This window comes from Chlorocebus sabaeus, chromosome 17 (assembly GCF_047675955.1).
Source record: "Chlorocebus sabaeus isolate Y175 chromosome 17, mChlSab1.0.hap1, whole genome shotgun sequence".
Taxonomy (NCBI): domain Eukaryota; kingdom Metazoa; phylum Chordata; class Mammalia; order Primates; family Cercopithecidae; genus Chlorocebus; species Chlorocebus sabaeus.
The window spans coordinates 47667955-47694851 of NC_132920.1; the positions used below are offsets into that span (position 1 = coordinate 47667955).

The 26897-nt window shown below is 36.8% G+C and overlaps 1 protein-coding gene and 1 pseudogene across 1 annotated transcript in view; both read left to right on the forward strand.

The window, feature by feature from the left end:
- The window catches only part of CD2AP (CD2 associated protein), a 151829-nt gene that overhangs the window by 66227 nt on the left and 58705 nt on the right, over positions 1–26897 (forward strand). The window contains exon 5 of the mRNA XM_007972322.3: positions 8580–8700. Coding sequence (XP_007970513.2) covers positions 8580–8700 — 121 coding nt within the window. The remainder of the gene's footprint in view (positions 1–8579; positions 8701–26897) is intronic.
- LOC119626849 (small ribosomal subunit protein eS12-like) lies at positions 14237–14804 on the forward strand (annotated as a pseudogene).

Here is a 26897-nt window from a genome sequence, read left to right on the forward strand (position 1 = left end):
GAGAAATCTAAAAGTTTAAAAAACCTATTTGGGGGAATAATCAGAAGAAAAACTTCCCCAGCCTTGCTACAGACCTAGACATCCAAATATAAGAAGCTTAAAGAACACTTGGGGAATTTATCACAAAAAGATTATTGCCTGGGCACATTGTCATCAGGTTATAATTGGCCTTTCTGAGGAAGAAGAGAAATCTAAAAGTTTAAAAAACATATTTGGGGGAATAATCAGAAAAACCTCCCTGGCCTTGCCAGAGACCTAGACATCCAAATATAGGAAGTTCAAAGGACACCTGGGAAATTAAGATTATCGCCTAGGCACATTGTCGTCAGGTTATCTAAAAGTTAAGACGAAGGAAAGAATTTTAAGAGCTGTGAGGCAGAAGCACCAGGTAATCTATAAAGGGCAGTCTATCAGATTAACAGCAGATTTCTCAGCAGAAACCATACAAGCTAGAAGGGATTGGAGTCCTATCTTGAACCTCCTCAACAAAACAATTATCAGCCAAGAATTTTGTATCCAGCAAAACTTAGCTTCATAAATGAAGGAAACATACAGTCTTTTCCAGACGAACAAATGCCGAGAGAATTCACCACTACCAAGCCAGTACTACAAGAACTGCTAAAAGGAGCTCTAAATCTTGAAACAAATCCTGGAAACACATCAAAATAGAACCTGTTTGAAGCATAAATCTCACAGGACCTATAAAACAAAAATACAAGTTAAAAAGCAAAAACAAAAAACAAACCAAAGTATACAGGCAACAAATACCCCAATGAATGGAATGGTATCTCACATCTCAGTACTGATGTTGAATGTAAATGGCCTAAATGCTTCATGTAAAAGATACATAACTGCATAATGGACGGGAATTCAACAACCCTCTGCTGCCTTCAAGAGACTCACCTAATACTTAAGGAATTATAAACTTAAGGTAAAGGTGTAGAAAGAGATATTTCATGCAAATGGACAGCAGGAGTAGCTGTTCTTATATCAGACAAAACAAACTTTAATTCAACAGCAGTTTAAAAAGACAAAGAGGGACATTACATAATGATAAAAGGCCTTGTCCAACAAGAAAACATCACAGTTCTATATATATATATACACACATATATATATATATATGCACCTAACACTGGAGCTCTTTAATTTATAAGACAATTACTAACAGGCCTAAGAAATGAGATAGTAACACAATAATAGTGGGGGACTTCGGTACTCCACTGACAGCACTAGACAGGTCATCAAGACAAAGTCAACAAAGAAACAATGAATTTAAACTATACCCTGGAACAAATGGAGTTAACAGGTATTTACAGAACATTCTACTCAACCACCACAGAATATACATTCTATTCAACATAGGCCACAAAATGAGCCTCAGTAAATTTAAGAAAATTGAAATTATATCAAGCACTCTCTCACACCACAGTGGTATAAAACTGGAAATCAAAGGAGGCTTCAAAACCATGCAAATAATGGAAATTAAATAACCTACTCCTGAATGATCATTGGGTCAGAAATGAAATCAAGATGGAAATTTAAAAATTCTTCTTACTGAACAACAATAGTGACACACCTTTCAGGACCTCTGGGATACAGCAAAGGTGGTGCTAAGAGGAATATTAATAGTTAATCACCTAACTTTTAACTTAATCAACTTAAAAGTTAAAAGTTGATAGCCCTAAATGCCTACATCAGAGACTATGAAAGAACACGGACAGACAATCTAAGGTCACCGAACGAAAGAACAAACCAAACCCAAACTCAGCAGAAGAAAGGAAATAACCAAGATCAGAGCAGAACTAAGTGAAATTGAAACAAACAAAAAATACAAAAGATAAATTAAAAACTGATTCTTTGAAAAGATAAATAAGATTGAGAGATCATTAGCAAGATTAACCAAGAAAAGAAGAGAGAAAATCCAAATAAGCTCAGTTAGAAACAAAACTGGAGATATTACAGCTGACACCACAGAAATACAAAAGATCATTCAAGGCTACTATGAACTTTTTTCCATGCATAAACTAGAAAACCTAGAGGAGATGGCCGAATTCCTGTAAAGATACAATCCTTTATTAAATCAGGAATAATTACACATGCTGAACAGAACAATAGCAAGCAGCGAGGCTGAAATGTTAATTTAAAAATTACCACCACCAACAAAAAAGGTCCAGGACCAGATGGATTCACAGCAGAATTCTACCAGACATTCAAATAATTGGTACCAATCCTTTTGACACTATTTCAGGAGATAGAGAGAGGGAACCTTCCCTAAATCATTCTGTGAAGCTAGTATCACCCTAATACCAAGACCAGGAAAGGACATAACAAAAAAAGAAAACTATAGACCAATATCCCTGATGAATATAGATGCTAAAATCCTTAACAAAGTACCAGCTAACTGAATCCAACAACATATCAAAAAGATAATGCACCATGATCAATTGGGTTTTGTATCAGGGATGCAGGGATATTTTAACATACACAAGTCAGTAAATGCGATATGTCACATAAACAGAATTGAAAACAAAAATCACATGATCATCTCAATAGATGCAGAAAAAGCATTTGACAAAATCCAGCATTGCTTTATGATTAAAACTCTCAGCAAAATTGGCATACAAGGGACATACCTCAGCGTAATAAAAGCTGTCTATGACAAATCCACAGCCAGCATAATACTGAAAGGGGAAAAATTGAAAGCATTCCCTCTGTGAACTGGAATAAGACAAGGATGCCTGCTCTCACCACTCCTCTTCAATATAGTACTGGAAGTCCTAGCCAGAGCAGTTAGACAAGAGAAAGAAATAAAGGGCATCCAACTCGATAAAGAGGAAGTCAAACTGTCAAACTGTTTGCTGATGATATGATAGTTTACCTTGAAAACCCTAAAGACTCCTTTGAAAGCTCCTAGAACTGATAAAAGAATTCAGCAAAGTTTCCGGGTACAAAATTAATGTATGCAAATCAGTAGGTCTTTTATATACCAACAACAGTCATGCGGAGAATCAAATCAAGAACTCAACCCCTTTTACAATAGCTGCAAAAAAAAAAAAAAAAAGATAAATAAGATCCTTAGGAATACCTAACTAAGGAGTCAAAAGACCTCTACAAGGAAAACTACAAAACCCTACTGAAAGAAATCATAGATGACAAAAACAAATGGAAACATATCTCATGGTCATGGATGGGTGTAGAATCAGTATTGTGAAAATGACCATACTGCTAAAAGCAACCTACAAATTCAACAGAATTCCTATATGTACCACCATAATTCTTCACAGAATTAGAAAAAACAATGCTAAAATTCATATGGAACCAAAATGAGCCTGCATCGACAAAGCAGGACTAAGCATAAATAACAAATCTGGAGACCTCACATTACGTGATTTCAAATTATAAGGCCATAGTCACCAAAACAGCATGGTACTGGTATAAAACCAGGCATATTGGCCAGTGGAACAGAATAGAGAACCCAGAAATAAACCCAAATACTTACAGCTAACTGGTCTTTGACAAAGCAAACAAAAACACAAAGTGAGGAAAGGACATCCGTTTCAACAAATGGTGCTGGGATAGTTGGCTAGCCACGTGCAGGAGAATGAAACTGGATCCTCATCTCTCACCTTATACAAAAATCAACTCAAGATGGATCAAGGACTTAAATCTAAGACCTGAAACTCTAAAAATTCTTGAAGATAACATTGGAAAAACCCTTCTAGACATTGACTTTGGCAAGGATTTCATGACCAAGCACCCAAAAGCAAATGCACTAAAAACAGAGATAAATAGCTACAACCTAATTAAACTAAAGAGCTTTTGTATGGCGAAAGGAATCGTCGGCAGAGTAAACAGGCCACAGAGTGGGAGAAAATCTTCACAATCTATACATCTGACAAAAGGACTACTATCCAGAATCTACAATGAACTCAAACAAATTAGCAAGAAAAAAACAATCCCATCAAAAAGTGGTTTAAAGACACGAATAAACAGTTCTCAAAAGAAGATGTGCAATGGCCAATAAACATATGAAGACATATTCAACATCACCAATTATCAGGGAAATGCAAATCAAAACCACAATATGATACCACCTTACTCCTGCAAGAATGACCGTTAAAACAAAAAAAAAATAATAGATGTTGGTGTGGATGTGGTGAACAGGGAACAGGGAACACTTCTGTATTTCTGGTGGGAATGTAAACTAGTGCAGCCACTATGGAAAACAGTGTGGAGATTCATTTAAGAGCTAAAAGTAAAACTATCACTTGATCCAGCAGTCCCCCTACAATCCCGGAGGAAAAGAAGTCATTATATGAAAAAGATGCTTGCACAGACGTGTTTATAGCAGCACAGTTCACAATTGCAAAAATGTAGAACCAGCCTTAATGCCCATCAATCAATGAGTGGACAAAGAAACTGTGGTATGTATGTATATGCTGGAATACTACTCAGCCATAAAAAGGAATGGTTTCATGGCATTCGCAGCGACCTGAATGAGATTGGAGACTATTATTCTAAGTGAAGTAACTGAGGAATGGAAAACCAAACATCGTATGTTCTCACTTTTAAGTGGGAGCTAAGCTATGAGGATGCAAAGGCATAAGAGTGACACAATGGACTTTGGGGCCTCGGGGGGAGAGGGTGGGAGGGGGATGAGTCATAAAAGACTACAAATTGGGTGCAGTGTATACTCCTCAGGTGATGGGTGCACCAGAATCTCACAAATCACCACTAAAGCAACTTATGTAACCTAACACCACCGTTCCCCCAATAACCTATGGAAATAAAAAAATGGAAAAAACATTTTAAATAATTTTTCACATCTCTGCTTTTATCATTTGAAGGAGTATTTAAGTTTAATTTTGCAGTTGAAGGTCATGTTTTCAACGTGTATATTTTGATATCATGTATTATAGCATGGATTGATTTTGTGTCAAAACACCTGTAATGTAATTTATCACTAGTGTTTATACAAACTTTGATTGTGTTTATACAAAAGGCTGTTCTATTTTATTTTCGCTTGGTTTCTGTAATAGTAGTTAACATTTTTTGGCTTATGTTATGTTTGAATAATTCCCACTGTGCTGGGAATTTCAAATGTTTTAAAAAACCTAAGAAGATAGGTATTTATATCTCCATTGTGCATAGGAAGAGACTGAATCAAGGAAGATAAGTGGTGGCTGTTTTAGTTAGTGTTGCTGCATACCAAGCCATCTCAAACTTGGTGGCAAAGAACAACGGTTGTCTTATGCCTGTGAGTCAAGAATTCAAATGGGGTATAGCCCGAATGACTTGTCTGGGGCCCTCAGCTGGAAAGATTCAATGCTGGGGTCTCTTGGAATAATAGGAGGTTTTTTTCACTCACATGTCTGGTGCCTAGAAACCTTGAAGACTGGAACTGCCAATTGGAGAGCCATTATGTTAGCCTTTCCATTTGGGTTGACTTTCTTACAGTACGGGCATCTCAGGGTCGTCGGACTTATATATATATGGCATTTCACAGCTCTTAAGTGCAAGCATTTCAGTACATGTGGTGTTAGCTTTATTGCCCTTTACCAACTAGCATCTGTTGGTTACAAGTGAGTCATAAGCCACCAAGATTTAAGGGGTAGGGAACAGAGACCACCACTTTTTGGTGGGAGGAGTGTCAAGGTCACAGATGTAGGATGAGAGATCTTCTTGCAGCCATCTAAGTCTGAATTTCAATCCTTGCAGTCTGTTTTTTTAAAATTTTTTTAATTTTTTATTTCAATAGGTTTTTGGGGAACAGGTGGTGTTTGATTAGATGAGTACATTCTTTAGTGGTGATTTCTGAGATTTTGGTGCACCCGTCACCTGAGCAGTGAACACTGTATCCAATGTGTAGTCTTTTATCCCCTGCCACCCCCACTTTCCCCCCAAGTCCCCAAAGTCCTATGTATCATTCTTATGCCTTTGCATCCTCATAGCTTAGCTCCCACATATGAGTGAGAACATACGATGATTGGTGTTCCATTCCTGAGTTACTTCACTTAGAATAATAGTCTCCAATTCCATCCATGTTGCTGTGAATGCCATTATTTTGTTCCTTTTGATGGCTGAGTAGTATTCCATGATGTGTGTATATATATACACCACATTTTCTTTTTAAATCCACTTGTTAGCCGGGCGCAGTGGCTCACGCCTGTAATCCCAGCACTTTGGGAGGCCAAGGCGGACGGATCACAAGGTCAGGAGATCGAGACCACGGTGAAACCCCGTCTCTAAAAATACAAAAAATTAGCCAGGCGCGGTGGCGGGCGCCTGTAGTCCCAGCTACTCAGGAGGCTGAGGCAGGAGAATGGCGTGAACCCGGGAGGCAGAGCTTTCAGTGAGCCGAGATCGCGCCACTGCACTCCAGCCTGGGCGACAGAGCGAGACTCCGTCTCAAAAAAAAAAAAAAAAAAAAAAAAAAAAAAAAAAAAAATCCACTTGTTGATTGATAGGCGTTTGGGCTGGTTCTGTATTTTTGCAATTGCAAATTGTCATGCAGTCTATTTTTGAGTTTTTTACCACTGTACTACTCTGCTTCCTAAGAATTCTTTAAGTAACCCTATCTCCTCAGTTGTTGCCAATGGGGATTCCAGGTATAGAAATAGACAGCCGATGTTTCTCTCCCTTTGTTGTATCTATTCTAGTTTGGTCTACGTGTCTTCCATCACAATTAGTTTGGATCACTTCTACTTCTTTGGTGCTTCCTTAAGTGCGATAAAAATTCTAGTCACTTCATGCTTTACTGCCTTCCTTTTCTCCCTCAAACAGCTTGTATTCTAGCACCCATTTTGTATTTTAGCTATATCTTCCATGAATAAATAATTTATTTTTAAGTCATTAGAGTTTTACTTTTATTCAGTCTTTAATATCACATTGTTTTGGTCATTTTCTTTTTGGGGGGAGCATTTTTTTTTTATTCTTTCAAGCCCTTTCTATTTGCTCCTAGCAGTATTTTGTTCATACGTTAGTTATAGTACCCCTTACATTGTGTTGTAGACATCTGCTTATTGTTTTTTTCTTTGGACGTTTTATTGAAGAACAGGGATTTCTCATATGCAAGTTTGAATCTTTCCCTAGTAGTTAACACCATGGCTTACACATGGTGGCTGTTAGATGAATAACTTAGTAAAAGATTGCCTACCTTTTATGAGATGGAAAACAATTAAAAATATTTTAAACAAGAAATAGATCTTTTTCTAGCTGTATTATGTGTAGTGCTGCTACGTACATTTTGACAGTGAATAGTTTACTCTTTTTTAAATTTTCTTTTTCTTTTCTTTTTTTTTTTGAGCTGGAGTCTCACTCTATTGCCCAGAGTGGAGAGCAGCGGCACTATCTCAGCTCATTGCAACCTCCGCTTCCCAGGTTCAACTGATTCTCCTGCCTCAGCCTCCCATGTAGGTGGGACTACAGGCGTGCACCACCACACCTGGCTAATTTTTTTTTTTTTTTTTTTTAGTAGAGATGGGGTTTTACCATGTTGGCCAGGCTGGTCTCAAACTCCTGACCTCAGGTGATCGGCCTGCCTTGGCCTCCCAAAGCGTTGGGATTATAGGCATGAGCCATTGCACCTGGCCTAAAAAATTGTTTTTAACCTGTTAGCACTCCTTAATATCCATATCAGAAGCTATACATTTTTAAAGTTGTTAAATATTAAGTAATTTCATGGAAATTGAGTAATCTTATTAGTAAGTGTAAATGTTTTTCTGAAGTGTTTGATTCATGAGGATGTGTCTGTTTGGAGGAAGGTGTTTAGTGGAGCTTGACATCTGGGTTTTTAAAAGTAGGAAATTATATTTAAGCTGAGAATCACTCACTGTTCAAGTAATAGGTTTAGCAATTTTCTGTGCCATTTGGGAAGTTATATTTATTTTCTTTTTTCTTTTTTTGAGACAGGGTCTCTCCTCTGTCACCTGGGCTGGAGTCCAGTGGCACAATCAGGCTCAGCCTGCCCAGTAACTGGGACTACAGGCACCAACCACCACATCCAGCTTACTTTCGTAGTTTTTTAGAGATGGGATTTCACCACGTTGCCCAGGCTGGTCTCAAACTTCTGATCAAGCAGTCTGCCTACCTTGGGCTGTCAAAGTGCTGGGATTACAGACCTCAGCCACCGTGCCTGGCCAGGAAGTTGCATTCTTAGAATCACCAAATTTTTTTCAAATAAAACATTTCCAAATACTTTAAATAATATACAAATCAAGGCTGAGTAGTGTTTACAAGTGTGACATTCCAGAAGCTATGTACTTCTGGCTGTTAATACAGGATATATGGTTATCTCATATTTTTATGAAAAGTGCTTCATAGATTGCGATTGATTACAAGTTCTCATTGTAAATGTTGCAGATTGCAGTTGATATATGATTAATCCCACATATGAATAATCCACTAAAATTTAATACACTTAAAATATATTTTCTTCATTGTGTTTTAAATTTTAAAGTGCTGATTTCACAGTGCTGGTTTTGTGGCCATTTGCTTTTGCAGCTTAATTTTCCCATAGGGTGATGATTTTCACTTAACAGAAGTTGTTTTTACTTTTGAATTGTGAACTTTTTCAGGTAGAAGAAGGCTGGTGGAGTGGAACCCTGAACAACAAGTTGGGATTGTTTCCCTCAAATTTTGTGAAAGAACTAGAGGTAACAGATGATGGTGAAACTCGTGAAGCCCAGGACGATTCAGGTAGACTATTTTTTTAAATTTTTAATTGATTTAAATAAATTTTCTATATCTTCTGGTGTTTTATTTTGTATTTTTTGAAACTCTATTCTTTCTTTTGAACTTTCAGTAAGCTTCAATTAGTCTACTTTAAAAAAGCAAATTATGATGGGGACCTAAACTGAATTAAATATCTGGTTCAATAATTTAATATTTTTCTTTCTCCGATTTCTGCTTTAACCTTAAGTAAATCTTTAGTACCCTGAGTTTAAAATGATTCATCTTAGGTTATCTGATTTCTTCCTAGTAAAGAGATATTCATATGCATTTTGGGGCTGCCAAGTTTGCAAATGGACTGTTGAATACTTAGAAATTTTAGAAATAAGAAACAACCTTACTTTTGTTATTTTCTATATTTACATAATAGATTTTGTTTATTCTGGGCAGCCAAATGTCATTTAGTTATTTTGTGATGTTAGTTATTTAGAGACTCACCCACACATTCTTCTTAATTTGCTCACCATTTAAGAGTATGATTGACAAAATTTTACCCCAAAGCTGGATTTAAATTTTGTTACTTTTAAGAATTGCTGTAGGAATTAGGAGAGTTTTGTTTTGTTTTCTAAAAGAGGTCTCGAATTTACAAGTGGAAATGTGGGGATAAGAATATGTTTTTCTTGATGGAAATGTATATGTAGTGAGAGTTTTCAGGGATTTGGGTTAGGTAATATTATTTGACAATTTTATGATTAGATAGATTTGTAGATACTAGGAGTAGACCATAACCTTAAGGTTGCCAGTATCATTGGTTTTTGTTTTTAGAACTGGCTTAATGCAAACATATGAAAACTAAATATTAAAAATAATGAGGTGAATTTGTAAGATTGCTCAGACTGCTTATGTACTGAATACTTTTCATTGTGTCCCAGTGCTATATTTTATGTTTTAATCTATCTTTAGTTACAAGATCATATTAAGGTGTTAGTCTTCCATGATTGCAGAAACTATGTCTTGGTTATCTTTGCTTAACTGTATTTTTTTCGTTTACAAAACAGGAATAATTTTTTTTTTTTTTTTAACATGAAAGGGCTGTTTCGTGAATTGACAGGTAGTTTCTAAGCATAAAGATGTTTGCAGCATCATAGATTGTTGTGAGCTGTCAGTTTTTTTTTCTTTCTTTTATCAGTACCTTCATTGTCTTACGTATGGAAGAGTAAAAATTTTGAAATTAAGTAGGGAAACAAAGTTGGTATAGCAAATGGGTTTATAAACTCAGTGTGCTCAGTGGTAAGATAATGCAATGTTTTTTCCTTTTTTTTTTTTTGTTATACTTTAAGTTCTGGGATACATGTACTGAACGTGCAGGTTTATTACATAGGCATACACGTGCCATGGTGGTTTGCACCTATCAACCCGTCATCTACGTTAGGTATTTCTCCTAATGCTATCCCTCCCCTTGCCTCCCACCCTCCGACAGGCCCTGGTGTGTGATGTTCCTCTCCCTGTGCCCCTATGTTCTTATTGTTCAGCTCCCATTTATGAGTGAGAACATGTGGTGTTTTTCTGTTCCTGAGAATGATGATTTCGAGCTTCATTCATGACCCTGCAAAGGACATGAACTCATTCTTCTTTTTTTTTTGAGACGAAGTTTTACTCTTGTTGCTCACGCTGGAGTGCAGTGATGCAGTCTCGGCTCACCACAACCTCCGCCTCCCGGGTTCAAGCGATTGTCCTGCCTCAGCCTCCCAAGCAGCTGGGGTTACAGGCATATGCCACCACGCCCGGCTAATTTTTTGTATTTTTAGTAGAGACGAGGTTTCTCCCTGTTGGTCAGGTTGGTATTGAACTCCCAACCTCAGGTGATCCGCCCGCCTTGGCCCCCCAAAGTGTTGAGATTACAGGCGTGAGCCACTGCGCCCAGCTGAACTCATTCTTTTTTATGGCTGCATAGTATTCCATGTGTATATGTGCCACATTTTCTTTTTCCAGTCTAACATTGATGGGCATTTGGGTTGGTTCCAAGTCTTTGCTATCGTAAATAAGTGCTGCAATAAACATGTGTGCATGTGTCTTTATAGTAGAATTATTTATAATCCTTTGGGTGTATACCCAGTAATGGGATTTCTGGGTCAAATGGTATTTCTAGTTCTAGATCCTTGAGGAATTGCCACACTGTCTTCCACAATGGTTGAACTAATTTACACTCCCACGAACATTGTATAGGCGTTCCCATTTCTTCACATCCTCTCCAGCATCTGTTGTTTCCTGACTTTTTAATGATCGCTATTCTAACTGGCATGAGATGGTATCTCATTGTGGTTTTGATTTGCATTTCTCTGATAACCAGTGATGATGAGCTTTTTTTCTATGTTTTTTGGCTGCATAAATGTCTTCTTTTGAAAAGTGTCTGTTCATATCCTTTGCCCACCTTTTGATGGGGTTTTTTCTTGTAAATATGTTTTAAGTTCTTTGTAGATTCTGCAGGTTAGCTCTTTGTTAGATGAATAGATTGCAGAAATTTTCTTCCATTCTGTAGGTTGCGTGTTCACTCTGATGATAGTTACTTTTGCTGTGCAGAAGCTCTTTAGTTTAATTAGATTTCATTTGTCAATTTTGGCTTTTGTTACCATTGCTTGTGGTGTTTTAGACATGAAGTCTTTGCCCATGCCTATGTCCTGGTATTGCCTATGTTTTTTTCTAGAGTTTTTATGGCTTTAGGTCTTATGTTTAGATCTTTAATCCATCTTGAGTTAATTTTTGTATAAGGTGTAGGGAAGGCATCCAGTTTCAGTTTTCTGTATACATCTAACCAGTTTTTCCAACAACATTTATTAAATAGGGAATCCTTTCCCCATTGCCTGTTTTTGTCAGGTTTGTCAAAGATCAGGTGGTTGTAGATATGTGGTATTATTTCTGAGGCCTCTGTCCTGTTCTGTTGGTCTGTATATCTGTTTTGGTACCAGACCATGCTGTTTTTGGTTCCTATAGTCTTGTAGTATAGTTTGAAGTCAGGTAGCGTGATGCCTCCAGCTTTGTTCTTTTTGCTTAGGATTGTCGTGGCTATGTGGGCTCTTTTTTGGTTCCATGTAAAATTTAAAGTAGTTTTTGTGTAATTCTGTCAAGAAAGTCGATGGTAGCTTGATGGGAATAGCATCAAATCTATAAATTACTTTGGGCAGTGTGGCCATTTTCATGATATTGAATATTCCTATCCGTTAGCATGGAATGTTTTTCCATTTGTTTGTGTCCTCTCTTATTTCCTTGAGCAGTGGTTTGTAGTTCTCCTTGAAGAGGTCCTTCACATCCCTTGTAAGTTGTATTCCTAGGTATTTTACTCCCTTTGCAGCCATTGTGAATGGGAGTTTGCTCATGATTTGGCTATTTGTCTTTTATTGGTGTATAGGAATGCTTGTGATTTTTGCTCATTGATGTTGTATCCTGAGACTTTCCTGAAGTTGCTTATCAGTTTAAGGAGATTTTAGGCTAAGATGATGGCATTTCCTAAATATGCAATCATGTCATCTACAAACAAAGATAATTTTACTTCCTCTCTTCGTATTTGAATATCCTTTCTTTCTCTTGCCTGATAACCCTGGTCAGAACTTCCAACACTATGTTGAATAGAGTGGTGAGAGAGGGCATCCTTGTCTTGTGCTGGTTTTCAAAGGGAATGTTTCCAGCTTTTGCTATTCAGTATGATGTTGGCTGTGGCTTTATCATAAATAGCTCTTATTATTTTGAGATATGTTCCATCAGTACTTAATTTGTTGAGTTTTTTAGCATGAAGCAGTGTTGAATTTTATCGAAGGCCTTTTCTGCGTATATTGAGATAATTATGTGGTTTTTGTCATTGATTCTGTTTAGGTGATGGATTATGTTTGTTGATTTGCATATGTTGAACCAGCCTTGCATCCCAGGGATGAAGCTGACTTGATCGTGGTGGATAAGCTGTTTAATGTGCTGCTGGATTCGGTTTGCCAGTATGTTTATTGAGGATTTTCGCATCGATGTTCATCAGGGATATTGGCCTGAAATTTTCTTTTTTTTGTTGTGTCCGTGCCAAGTTTTGGTATCAGGATGATGTTGGCATCATATAATGAGTTACGGAGGAGTCCTTCTTTTTCTGTTGTTTGGAATAGTTTCAGAAGGAATGGTCCCTTTAAAATATACAATCTGATGAGTTTGACAGATGTATAAATACATGAAAACATGTACAGAACATTTCCATCACCCCCAAAATATTGCTCATGCTTTTTGCAGTCCATTTCTTTTTCTGCCCTCAGTCCTAGCCAATCATAGATCTGATTTGTCATTATAGATTAGTTTGTAATATTATATCATTTTGACATGTCTCCATCATTTTCTGTGAACTTCCTTACTCTGTGATATAAGATACTTCAAGCTCATTTTGAACCTTCCCTATCCTAGTCATGGAATCAGCTACTTATCAAGGCAAACTTTTTGTTTTTTTTTTAAGAGAGGAATAGTGTTTTTATGTGTGGTCATTGCTACTGGGGTAATGCTTCTGAGCCTTCTTAGTAGATTAAGCTGGAAAATGCTTACACGCACATACAATCCCATACCTCTACCCATATGTCTTGATCATTCATCTGTTTATCCATCTTTACTGGTACCTCTAATTCCAATTTAATACCAGAAGGTATATTTTCATCTCTAATGATTTTATTTCTAAGCCCATTGACCATAGAAATATATGAAATGAGTAATTGAGTTTGCTTTACTTCTATGTATGTATGTATGTATGTATGTATGTACGTATGTATGTATGTATGTTTTTGAAATGGAGTCTCGCTCTGTCGCCCAGACTGGAGTGCAGTGGCGCAATCTCAGCTCATTGCAAGCTCTGCCTTCCGGGTTCACGCCATTCTCCTGCCTCAGCCTCCTGAGTAGCTGGGACTACAGGCGCCTGCCACCATACCCGACTAACTTTTTTTCTTTTTTTTGTATTTTTAGTAGAGATGGGGTTTCACCCATGTTAGCCAGGTTGGTCTCAATCTCCTGACCTCGTGATCCGCCCACCTCGGCCTCCCAAAGTGCTAGGATTACAGGCGTGAGCCCCTGCGCTTGGCTGAGTTTGCTTTACTTCTAAGGAAATTTAATTTTTCTTTCAAGTTTTAGTTATCTACACATCGCAAGCTACAATTATATTGCCTGTGTTCATTTGCTTTTTAGTATAAAAGCCATCTAACATTAATTAGGCTTGAAAGGATGAATGCTTAGAAAGCAATATTATAATTCATGGTTTATCAATAAATTGTGAGTATAGAAAAACCAACATGAATTTAGTTTCTAAAAGATTGATGTAGAAGAAACCTCTTGAATTTTAGAAAGTGACAGGAAAAAATGTTACTTTACATAGTCATAAAATACCAGTAATTGTTCTACAAAGTAGACAGTATATAACATCTAGTAATGAGAACTAGGAATAGTGAGATTGTGAGGAGAAATTGCTGGTATATAACAGATTTTCAGGTCAGAGTTTTCAGTTAGTTACAGTAATAATTTTTAAGTTATAAAGTGAAGACATAAATTAGTTTGATGGCTCTTTGCCTTCCACCAACAGGTCTTGCTTAAGCAAAGACTTGGTTGTTTTGAAGATTCGGCTTCACATGAACCCACTGCTGTGGTAGAAGAGGGCATTGTTGCTGAAGATGTAATGGGTGTTAATACTGCTACTGCTTTACAGGAGATTCCAAAGACCACCCTTATGCACAATAGCATAGCAGTGGAATTTGTGAAGCTGGCCAAGCCTTAGACAAGTGGCAAGCTCATGTTTGTGTGCTTGCATCCAACTGTGATGAACCTTTGTATGTCAAGTTGGTGGAGGCCCTTTGTGCTGAACATCAAATCAACTTAATTAAGGTTGATGACAACAAGCAACTAGGGGAATGTGTAGGCCTCTCTGTAAAATTGACAGAGAGGGAAAACCCTATAAAGAAGTTGGTTGTGGTTGCGTAGTAGTTAAGGACTAGGGCAAAGAATCTCAGGCCCAGTATGTCATCAAAGAGTCCTTCAAATGCAAGAAATGAACAAATAAAACTTTGTATCACATTTAAAAAATTGGTTTGATGAATAGTTTGAACTCTGCTGTAATTTTTAGAATAAACGTGTGACCAAAGGAAGAAGTAGAAGCTATTTTAACAAGTGAACATTTCTTAACCTTTGTATGTATTCAGTTCTGATTTTCTGAGCGTATGTAATCCCTCTGTAGTCCAGAGGTGCAAGGGTCATATCTCTAGGGGGAGGACAAATGTGAAGTAAGTATACTTATAGAATAAAATGACTTGAGTTACTTTAGGTAGGTATCAAAAATATTGGAGGAAGATATTTCTAAATGTAATATTTAGAAATTTGTTTGCCACTTCATTTTGCTTAATATGCAAATTTTCATCTCAGAAATGTCACAGGAAACATTAGAAAATATAATCGGCAACTCTTTAATCCTTGAAGAGGCAGGGAAAAAGGAGGATGGCTTTTAAAGCTTCTGTCTAAAATTGACATGTCATTTCCACTAACATTGTATTTGGCGGTTATGGTCATGCATGCGTTAGTGCAGCAGGGTGGGGATATGTAATTTTCTTACAAGGAGGGGCACCAAACATTTGTGTACAATATTATGCTCTACCATATATTCATTGCAGATCGCCTTTAAAGAATCCTTTTCTTTAAAGCTCATTAGCCTTTCAAAGGAGTTCAAATTTACTCTTACATTAGTTTGCAGCTCTCTGTAAGTACTACATACTATACATGCTACAAAGTAATGAAAAAAACCTGAGGTCAATGGCTACTTAATATGACTTGGGATGCCCAGTTGCCTCTCATTTTTAAGTGCTCTTCTGCTAGTTCTTTTCTCTTTAATTTAGCAATAAACTTGTAAAGATTCTAAATTTTTCTAAGGCTCTTTAATGAATTAAGTGAAAATAGTTCCAGTTGTTTAGTTTTAGTTGTTTTAATAGTTTCAGTTTTCTTTAGTGCAGTTGCTGATTGTATTGAAAGAGAAAAATCATTGAGGTAGGAATCAGTGGAGAAGGAATCATACTAACTAGATGTACTTTCACTATTTTATATTACATTTATTTGAGAGTACTCAATAATTCTGAAGTCAAAACTTATGTTTAAGGGTGTGTAAAAACCATTAGAGAACATACATAAGTACCAAAAACACCTGGTTTAAATTTAATGGGGTATTCATCAATTAGCAAACTGTCTCCTGAGTTACTTCTGATGCACATTAGTATTTCTTTAGGGTTCACAGGTATTGGATCTTTTGATATCTACTTTTAACATTAAAATTTGGTGTAAATTAAAATTCGGTGCAAATTAAAGCACATGAGTGAAATGATCTTTGTGATGCCATATAAAACTGAGCCCTTAAAATATTTCCAATTTAAAGTTTGTATAGGACCACCAGAACAAGAGATCTAATTTATATTTGAGTTTAGTTCATTACTTTTATAATTATAAAATACTTTGAACATTTTCTTATGCTGTTCAGCTTGATTTGGATTTTAGTAACTCTGCAGATTTTGTCTGTTAGAAATATCCTTCCTTCTTTGTTTAACCCTTTTACAATAACTGTTCATTCTAAATGTGGAACTTTGTGATTATGGGGTGGAAAGTCCGTGGTTGAAGTACACTATAATTTTTTTTTTCCTTCCCCAACTCTAAATTTTAGGCAAGTTTCTGCATATTGTTGTGAATGCCAGGAAGTGAGCATTATATAAGGAGTAACTACTTAAAATTTTCCTGTGTCCTAACAAAGTGTAACAGCCTCTGTCCATAATTGGTATTTTGATAGTCTTTTCAGTCAGTAAAATAATTATGTTCCTCGTAGCTGTTAGAAAAATTATAGTAGAATGTACATTATAAGTGCTATTTTTTTGCTTTCAGTATTAGAATGTCATATCCACTATATTTGATTATATCACATACTTTCTCCTCACAGTCTTTTAAATTTAATAGGGTTCTCTTCCTCCTCCCTCCCCTTCCCCTTTTCCTCCTTTCTCTTCTATGTAGTAATGGGATAATGTTCTTGGTTTGACCAATTAAACTGTGTTACTGCTAAGCAGATAATTCTGACTCTAAATAATATATAGACAATATTAAGTCTTCACAGATTATTTTTAGATCCTCAGTTTTCATTGAAGAACTGTAAGATAAAAGGTTAAGAATGCCACCATTATGTTTTCTGTAGGAATGTGGTGAATTAACCATCTATTCTGTTACTGAGTGGTTTCTATATAAAGGTCCTTTTAGTATTCAGTCTCAGGGAAAGCATTGCTTCTCTAGGAAAGTGTTATGTTTTGGTTTTGTAATGTCTCCTTTTTAATTTTGTCAAATATACTTAACCCTTCTTAGAGTGTCTTTTTGTCAACATGCAGATTCCATTTATTTGCCAAATAGGAATGTGTTTTCAAATTTTCCCCTTATTTTATGAAGTCAATGACTATATATACTTGTCTTTTCCACCCTTTCCTAAAAATCTTCCACATTAAACCTCTTTCAGAATCTCCATTTTGATGTCTAATAGGCATCTTAAACCTAAGTTGCCCAAAATTTATCCTCTGCCTTATTTTTCTGCTCCATGTAATTTTCTCCATCTGAGTTAAGGACAAGTTCATCGTTTTTTTACTCAGGCCAAAATTCTTAGTTTTCTCTTGTACTCTTCTTTTTAACCTTGCACCCTACCATGATTCATTAACAGATTTTGTCAAAACATGTTTAGAATCTATTTTCTTTTTACCACCTTCACTGCCGCTATCCTGGTATAAGTTACCTTTTGCTGTATAATTACCATAGCCTATATGCCATTACCTACTTACTGAATAGTCTGGTAGCCAGTAATGATCACCCTCCAGTTGCTTTCCATTTCACTTAGACTAAAAGCCAACATCTTTTAAAATGACTACAGATCCCTCTGTGATCTGGCTTCCCCATATCCCTCCCTCCACCTTTCTTACCTCATCTCTTATTTAACTTTCCCCTTTGTTTACGTTGGTCACCTTAGCTTTCTTAAGGATGTTAGGAACATTCCTCTCTCACAGCCTTTGTGCTTGTTGTATACCTTTGTGTGGAATGCTCTTCTTCAAGATGTCCTGATGGCTACTTGTCTGATTCAGGATTCTCTCAGAAATCACCTTATCATTGAGGCCCTTACTGACAGCTCTGTATAAAACAGCTCTACTTTTTAATTCTCTTCTCTTTTTTTTTAATGTTTCAAAGAAGAATTTGTTGCTATTGCTTATTAAACTTATTGTCTGTCTACCTGCTCATTAGAACATATATATTTTTATTTATATTTGTTTACTCATTGTCTATAATGGTGTCTGATATGTTGACACTCAGTGAAACAATGACTAGTATTTTGTGGTATATATAGAACTTTTCAAACACTTTTGTCAAGTGAAATCCTCTTCCCTTTTTTTTTGCTTTAAGTTCTGGGATACATATGCAGGACAAGCAGATTTGTTACATAGGTATAAGTGTGCCATGGTGGTTTGCTGCACCTATCGACCCGTCCTCTGAGTTCCCTTCCCCGGCTCCTCACCCCTCAACAGGTCCTGGTGTGTGTTTCCCTCCCTGTGTCCATGTATTCTCATTGTTCCACTCCCACTTATGAGTGAAAACATGCAGTGTTTGGTTTTCTGTTCCTGTGTTAGTTTGCTGAGAATGATGGCTTCCAGCTTCATCCGTGTTCCTGTGGAGGATATGATCTCATTCCTTTTTATGGCTGAATAGTATTCCACAGTGTGTATGTACCACATTTTCTTTATGCAGCCTATTATTGATGAGCATTTGGGTTGGTTCCATGACTTTGCTATTGTAAATAGTGCTGCTATAAACATATGCATGCATATGTCTTTATAGTAGAATAAATCCTCTTAAGAGGATTAATGTCACTCCCATTTTAAGGGTCAAGAAATGGAAACGCCTGAGATTATTTACTGAGTGGTAAAATCATCATTAGAGTTTGGTTTTTATGATTTCCCAGTGTTTTTTTTTTTTTTTTTTTTAAGCTTTACTGTGCTATTTAACATGTGAGATTATGGAAATTTGGTGGTTTTTCACTATTGTAGTCCATTTGTTTGCTGCTATCTTCACCTAATTTTCTTTTAGGTATGCTTGTAGAACTATCTTTTCATGTACTTTCAGCTCTTTGAGTGTTATGAGTAGTAATATATGGGTATACTAGCATTTCTTATGAAGGCAGTGTGTTGCAAAATCTAAAATTTAAAAGTCAAATCTGGTAAAGGGAAATTCTAAATATAAATACAACTGTTTAGTTAATTCAGTATTCATATATTTATCCATTCAATTTATTGAGTGCCTTTTGTTAAGTATTTTGTACAAGGTCCTGGGAGTACAGTGATCAGCAACATAGGCGTTATTTCCCCTCATGTTTGAAGCTTTTGTTCCACTGGGAAAGAAAAGATGGTTTTAAAAAGTGATTGTAATTTAGCAGGAGAAATATTTGTTACAGGAAAGGGTGCAATAAATGTATATAAGAAGGCTAGTCCAGACTTGGCAGGCTGTGAAGGAATGCACCCTAGAAGAAGTCATAGATTGAGATCCCACAATGGCTAGGAAATTTCTAAGCAAGTTTGTGGCAGAGGGTGAAGAAAATCATAGCATTCGCAAGATCCTGAAAGAGATTTAATTCAGAGGCATTGTAGAGTATATAATTAGATGTGGTGAATATTGAGCCTGGAGAAGTTATTAGGTCAGGCGAAAGAAAACATTACAAAAATGTTAATGAAATCACAGAGAAGCCGTAGAGTGAAATGATGAGATTGTTTTTCAGATAAATTGGTTGCAGTATGGAGGGGGAATTGCAATGTGGAGAGTAGACTGGAGAAGAGACTGGTCTGCTAACACCAGTTGAGAATGTTTTGATAATGAGGTAGAATTAGCCTAAACTAGAGCAGTGCTATGGGGATGGAGAGACTTGTGTAGAATAGGAGTTATATAAGTGATAGCACGAAGAACAGGACCTAGTGATAATGTTATTTAGGGGATGACCAAAAAAGAGGAGCCAACTGCTACCAGGTTTTTGGCTTTGTAAGGTGGAGATGTCATTTTCAGAAATAAGTTATTGGGAGATGATGATGTATCATTAAAATAGATGCCTAATTATTGAAAATAGGCAGTCCTAATTGGTAGGTTAATTATTTTTGAATCATTGAAAATTACCTACTACCATGTTGGCTATTCACTTTTGGAGATGTTAAATTTGAGGCTTGTAGGGACATGAGAGCATCCAAATGAAAGATATTTGGTAGTCAGTTGTCTATTGATCTGAATCCTTAGAAAAATTCCGGTGTCTGTGCAAAACTGGGACTTGATAGTACTTTAGGTGGTGTAAGAAATGATGAGTAGGCCAGGCATGGTGGCTCACGCCTGCAGTCCCAGCCCTTTGGGAGACCGAGGTGGGTGGATCACGAGGTCAGGAGTTCGAGACCAGCCTGGCCCACATGGTGAAACCCTGTCTCTACTAAAAAATACAAAAGAATTAGCTAGGTGTGGTGGCGTGCACTTGTAATCACAGCTACTTGGGAGGCTGAGGCAGGAGAATTGCTTGAACCCGGGAGGTGGAGGTTGCAGTGAGCCGAGTTTGTGTCATTGCACTCCAGCCTGGGTGACAGAGTGAGACTCCGTCTCAAAAAAATAAAATATGATAAAAAAAAAAAAAAGATGGGTTTAGATTAGATGACCTAGAGAGAATATACAGAGTGAAAAAAAACTAAAGAACCTGGGATGGAATCCTGTGTAATAACGTTTAAGACTTAGACTGAGGAAAATTAACTGAAAAGAAGACTTAGAAAGCACAGAAGGAGAGAGCCAGAAAGAAACCTATGAATGTGTGGTAGTCAGTCAAGGGAGGAGAGTTACTCAGGGAGTCAGGGCCAGTAGTGTCAGATACTACTTGGGAGGTGAAGTAAAAGAGATCATGAAGGACCTAAACAACAGCAGTTGTGAGGTAATTAGGGCAGAAGCCGAATTGAAGAAGAAAGGAGGTTAGGCAGTGGAGAGAGTAAGTATAAGGCAGTTGCAGCAGTTGATGGCAACATAGATTCAAGAATGTTTTTGTTCTTTTTCTTAAAAAGGAAAAGTGTTGATCATCTTGATATCCTAATGGCTGACAAATAGAAGGGGAACAGTTGAAGATGGAAACTCAGAAGAAGTGTAGTTACAGCACAATAGGATTTATCCAGAAAGTGGAGGAAATGGGTTTCACATTATGGCTATTATGATTAGTCTCAATTTATTGGAGATAGATCAGAGTTAGTAAGCTTAATGGTAGGAAGCTGAAGAAGATATTTCTGACTTTTGATGTCTTCTATAGAAAAGGAGTAATGTTATGAATAAGTTGCTAAGTGGTGAGGCCAGAATTTTGAGGAGATGAAGGGGTTCCAGCAGGGATTCTTAAATGTTTGTGCCATTTATCCCTCTAGGCTTTACTGGGCAACTAGATGGATGCATCACACAAAACATTTAAGAAACCCTGATGGATTGTTCTTCAAGAGTTCTAGTCTCTTACACGTAGAAAAAAATTTGTTCTCTTAGGAGGAGTCAGCTGAAGTTTTATTTGATTATTCAGGTTCTGGAGTAGAAGAAAGTGCTCGTTTCTAATGGGATACAGGATCCTGGGGAAATGGTTGTATACTTCGTGTGCCAAAGATAGTAGATAGAATTTGTTGGTCTGCAGCCTAGTCACTAGGAGTCAAGGTGTTACACAGTTTAACTTGAGGTCTGTACTCATGTATTAGTATTCACCTTGTACTCCTCCTGGTGAGCAACTTTGCAAGGAAACTTGTTCTGGAGTTTTGATGCCCTGACTGGTAGTACGTTATGGATCTTTCTGAGTTATTGTTAACAGCCAGACATTCTTTCTATGTGTACTTTTTAGGAACTATGCAATATTGATTGATTTTAAGTCCAATTAAAACACCCACACCCACACCTGCATGATCGACTTGCAAAATCCTTGAGAATAATGGTGAATGATGACTTTAATGGTAAACTTGGATTGATTCTATTAAATGCTTTTCATTTTCATCAAGTTTCTATTTTTTTTTTTAGCTTTCAGTTCAGTTCGCATGTGGTTTCTTGTTTTTGTTTTTCTCCAAACAAGTAATTGCATTTTGCAATTCTTTTAAGTCACTTTATATGAAGATACAAGCCATCAAGTAGCTTCTGCTATAGAGATTAAATGAGGAAGGAGGAGGGAGGGTTTAGGCTCAATAGACAGATGTGCTGTTTGTTTTATGACTGATAGCAATACACATAAAATGCAGATGTTTTTCTTCAAATATAGCAATTCAAGGACAATCGGATGGGTAAAGTATATGGGTATTAAAATGTTACAAGTACCATATAGATAAGGTTATTGTTTTGTCTCATTATGGCACCTCCTGCATGCCCTTTTTCCTCCTCCTTTTCCCTTTCTCCTTATCCTCTTTCTTCTTTCCAATGGCTGTTTTCCCTTTTATATTTTGCTGCTTCTTTGTGATCAATGCTCTCACTTAACTTATGGTTCACAGTGATACATCTTTTAAACTTTTAAAAAATAATAGACACTGAGCTGGGCACTGTTTAAAGAACTTTACAGGAATAAATTAGTTTACTTCTCATAGCAATCCTGTGAAGTTCCCCATTTTACAGGTGAAGAGATTGGGCAAATATAATGGAAGGGGCAAGATATGAATCGAGAAGATGTGACCCTAGAGTTCATATACTTTACCACTACATCGTGCTGCCTTGCAACCATTGATTTAATAGCCAACGTGGTAGTAAAATTTAGTGTTTTTTCATTTAGCCAAAAATAGCCTATCCATTAGAACTGGATATTTTTGATATCTAGCCATCTATTTTAATGATATATATTTTAATAACTCTAATAAAGGTTACAGTCACTAAATCCAAACCCCCTTTCCTGCCTTTTTTTTTTTTTTTTTTTTTTTTTGTTTGTTTGTTTTATGGCCTTAAATAAACTCTGGAAATTGTACCTTAGAATAATCCCCTAAAGTTGTCTCTATCAATATATGATTTATTAATACCATGGATAGTTTCATTTTAAGAATGCCTTTTAGATATGCACCTCATGTACTAATCTGTGCCAGAATATTGCTTTGTCCAACAGGCTGGTTATTGGAGGTATATATTAAACTATATAGAATACACTTCTGGCAGTGCGAGAGCAAGACAGTGTGGAATTCACTTTTCCACCGTACAAGATTGAGAATTGGAGAAAATATAGGAAGCAAATTTTTCTAAAAAGTAGACTGCACAGGACTGGTATTCCTGAGAAAAGGAGAAAAAACAAGGGGGAAGGAGAGCTCTACCATTGTCCTAGGTTTCTGCCAGGAGCTGATTTCTGAACCGCATTACGAGGAAAGGGGACCTAACCACAGCAGAAGGCTATGGTTTTGTTGAGGATTGATCAAAATTCAGGGAAACAAAGGCAGTTAGAATTTTGTATTGCTGAACACCTGAAATGAGAGCTATATGTAGAGATAGCACCAGAACTGTTCTTGGGTGTTGATTTGAGGGTTTAGCTGAGCACCAATCTGTGAATGCGTACAGTGAAACCCCAGAGGCTGAACATGAGCAACTTGTGAAGAAAGAGCAATTACTAGGGGTTAGTATGAGCAATTTCCGGTATGCTCATACAAGGCCAAGAATTGAGTTCTTTCTTTCTAGATTTCAGAGATTTTATTGACTACGTGGGCAATTCAGTAGAGAGGTGAAGTGGGGCTAAATCAGCCTTAGAATGAAGGTTGCTCTAATGCTACCCTAAAAAAGCTTCACACTAATGTGCAAATAACTTACCTGTTTGCCAGAAAAAAAAATTAAAAATTTGCCAGCAGTCTTTAAAGTAGAACTTCTCAACCTTGTCACTGATGATGTTTTGGGCTGGATAACTATTTATTTTCAGGGGCTCTCTGGTACATACAGGATGTTAAGAAGCATTCCTGATTTCTACTCACTAGATGTCAGTAACACTCCCCCATTGTAATAACCAAACATGTCTCCAGTTATTGCCTCATGTCTCTTGGGAGGCAGAATCCACCCTGATTGGAAATTACTGTTGTAAATGATTACTATAAAATTTAGCATTCAACAACATCTCATGCCTGTAATCCCAGCGCTTTGGGAGGCTGAGGCGGGCAGATCACCTGAGGTCAGGAGTTCAAGATCAGTGTGGCCAACATGGTGAAACCCTGTCTCTACTAAAAATACAAAAAATTAGCCAGGTGTGGTGGCGGGCATCTGTAATCCCAGCTACCCGGGAGGCTGAGGCAGGAGACTTGCTTGAACCCGGGAGGTGGAAGTTGCAGTGAGCCGAGATTGTGCCATTACACTCCAGCCTGGATGACAGAACGAGACTCCATCTCAAAAAAAGAAAAAAAGAAAGAAAGAAAAAAGCAAAAGAAAAAAACCAAAAGGCAGGAACATGTGACCCATAATCTGGAGGAAAAACTAGTTGGTAGAAAGAGACCCAGAAATGATGGAATTAGTAGATATTAAAATAACTATAATAGAAATGCCTAATATGCTCAAGATTGTAATGGAAAATGTTAATATAATGAGTAGTAAGTAGAAGACATAAAAAGAGCTAAGTAGAACCACCAGAGATGGGATTTAAAAGGACAAAATGGAACTACTAGAGATGAAAAACACATCTGAAGTGAATTTCTTCCTGTGAAATTTTAACAGAAGACTAGACAATGTAGAGGAAAAGATCATTGAACTTGAAAATGTGACAATAGAATATATGCAAAATGAAGTGGAAAGAGCGAAAATACTAAAACTTCAAAAACTCTAGCAACTTGGGATATTTTTATTTTTGAGACAGAGTCTCACTCTGTTGCAAAGGCTGGAGTGCAGTGGTACAGTTTCTACTGGAGTGATCTCCACTCACTGCAACCTCCGCCTCCTGGGTTCAAGTGATTCTCCCACCTCAGCCTCCCGAGCAGCTGGGACTACAGGTGTGTGCTGCCATGCCTGACTAATTTTTCTATTTTTTGGTAGAGATGGGGTTTCACTATGTTGGCCAAGTTGGTCTCTAACTCCTGACCTCAAGTGATCCACTTGTCTCAGCCTCCCAAAGTGCTGGGATTAGAGGCGTGAGCCACTGCACCTGCCTGGGATAATTTTAAATGATCTAATATGTGTAGCTGGAGTCTCAGAAGGGGAGAAGAGAGGGTGGATGAAAAAATGTTTGAAGGAATAATGCTAAAAATTTTCCAAATTTGATGCAAGTTATAAACCCACAAATGCAAGAGTGTAAACAAAGCTTAGCAGATCGTAATCATGTGCTGAATGCAAGCAACAAAGCAAAAACCTTAGAAGGGACCACAGGAGAAAAGCCACATCAAATAAATGAGGTAAGAATTCTGCAGATTATCTTCAGAAACTGTATAAATCACAAGACAATCTCCAATGGGTACTGAGGAGCAATTAGGTTTTAAAGCCTAGAGCAGCACCTCAGAAAACAAAACATTGAAGTTGTCTTAGTTCATGCTGCTGTAACATAATGCCCAAGACTGGGTAATTTGTTAAAAACAAAAACTCTTTCTTACAGTTCTGGAGTTTGAGAAGTCCCCTCATCTAGGCACTAGCAGGTTCAATGTCTGATGGGGCCTGCCTGGTCTCTGCTTTGAAGATAGTGCCTTGTTTCTATGTTCTCCAAAGGGGATGAATGCTGTGTCTTCCCCTGGCAGAAGAGGGAGAGGGGTGATCTCACTCGCTCGAGCCTCATGGTCTAATCACCTCCTAAAGGCTTCAGCTCCTAATACTACCATATTGGGTCTTAGGTTCTAACATAATGAATTTTAGAGGGACACATACATTCAGACTGTAGCAGAGGTATAGCTAATAATAGTAAAATGGAATACTAAGAAATGCTTTTTTTGAGAAGAAAGACTGGAAATGAGAAAAAAGGAAGAAATATCAAGTGGGTAAATAGAAGAAAACAAATAGCAAGATAATGGTTTCAACATAACTACATCAGTGGTTATGTTAAATGTAAATGGTCCAAAAACTTCAATTGAAAGACCAAAATTGTCAGCCTGGATGATACAAAAATTCACTGACATGTTAAAAGAAGGATAGAAAAAGATGTTCTGTGCAAAGCATAATAAATTTAGAATGACTATATTAATATCAAAGTATATTTCAGGAAAGAAAATATTACCCCGGAATAAAAAGGACATTTTATAGTGATGGAGCTAATTCATAAAAATTAATAGCAATTCTAAATATATAACTCAACAATAGAACTTCAAAGTACATGAGATACAAACTTCCAGAACTGAAAGAAATAGATAAATCCATGAAAAGAATGAAAAGATTTAAACATGTATCTCTCAATAATTGATAGAACTAATGAACAAAAAAATGAGCAAAATTCATATTTAGAAGACTTGAACTGAATAACATTCTTAATTAAGTGGACCCAAATGACGTTTACAGAATAGTTCAACAACAGAGTACTTTCTGAAGTACTTTTGAAAGTACTTTTTGAAGTACACTTTTGAAGTTTACTTGGAATATGCATGAGATAGACCCTATGTTGGGGCATCAGACAAGTCTCATCAAATTTAAAAGGATTGGCATTGAACGGTACAGGTTTTGTGACCACAGTGGAATTATTTGTGAAACACCAAGGTATTTGGGAAATTCTCAGATACTTGAACAACACTTGTAAATAACCTACGAATTAAAGAAGAAATTATAAGGGACATTAGAACAGTTTTTGATGTAAATGAAGGTGAAACACAACATATCAGAATTTGTAGAATGCAGGTAAAGCAACATCTGTAGGGAAATTTATAGCTTTAAATGCTTGAATAATAGAAGAGATACCTTAAACAAGAAAAGGGAGAGCAAATTAAACCTGAAATGATTACAAGAAAGGAAATAAGAGCAGTTCTGAAATAAAAAACAGACCAACAGACAAGAAAATCAAGTTCAAAAGTTGAGTGTTGTGAAATGATTAAAAAAAAAAATTGGTAATACCCTAACAAGACCGATAAAAGAGAAAAGAGAAAAACAAAAATTACTATTTTCAGATGTGAAGGGATATCACAGACCTGACAATTAAAAGTGTAATACGGAAATATGCTTATAAATTTGACAACTTAGATGAGATATGCAAACCCTTGTAAAAGCATAATTAACCGGAGCAGACATAGAAG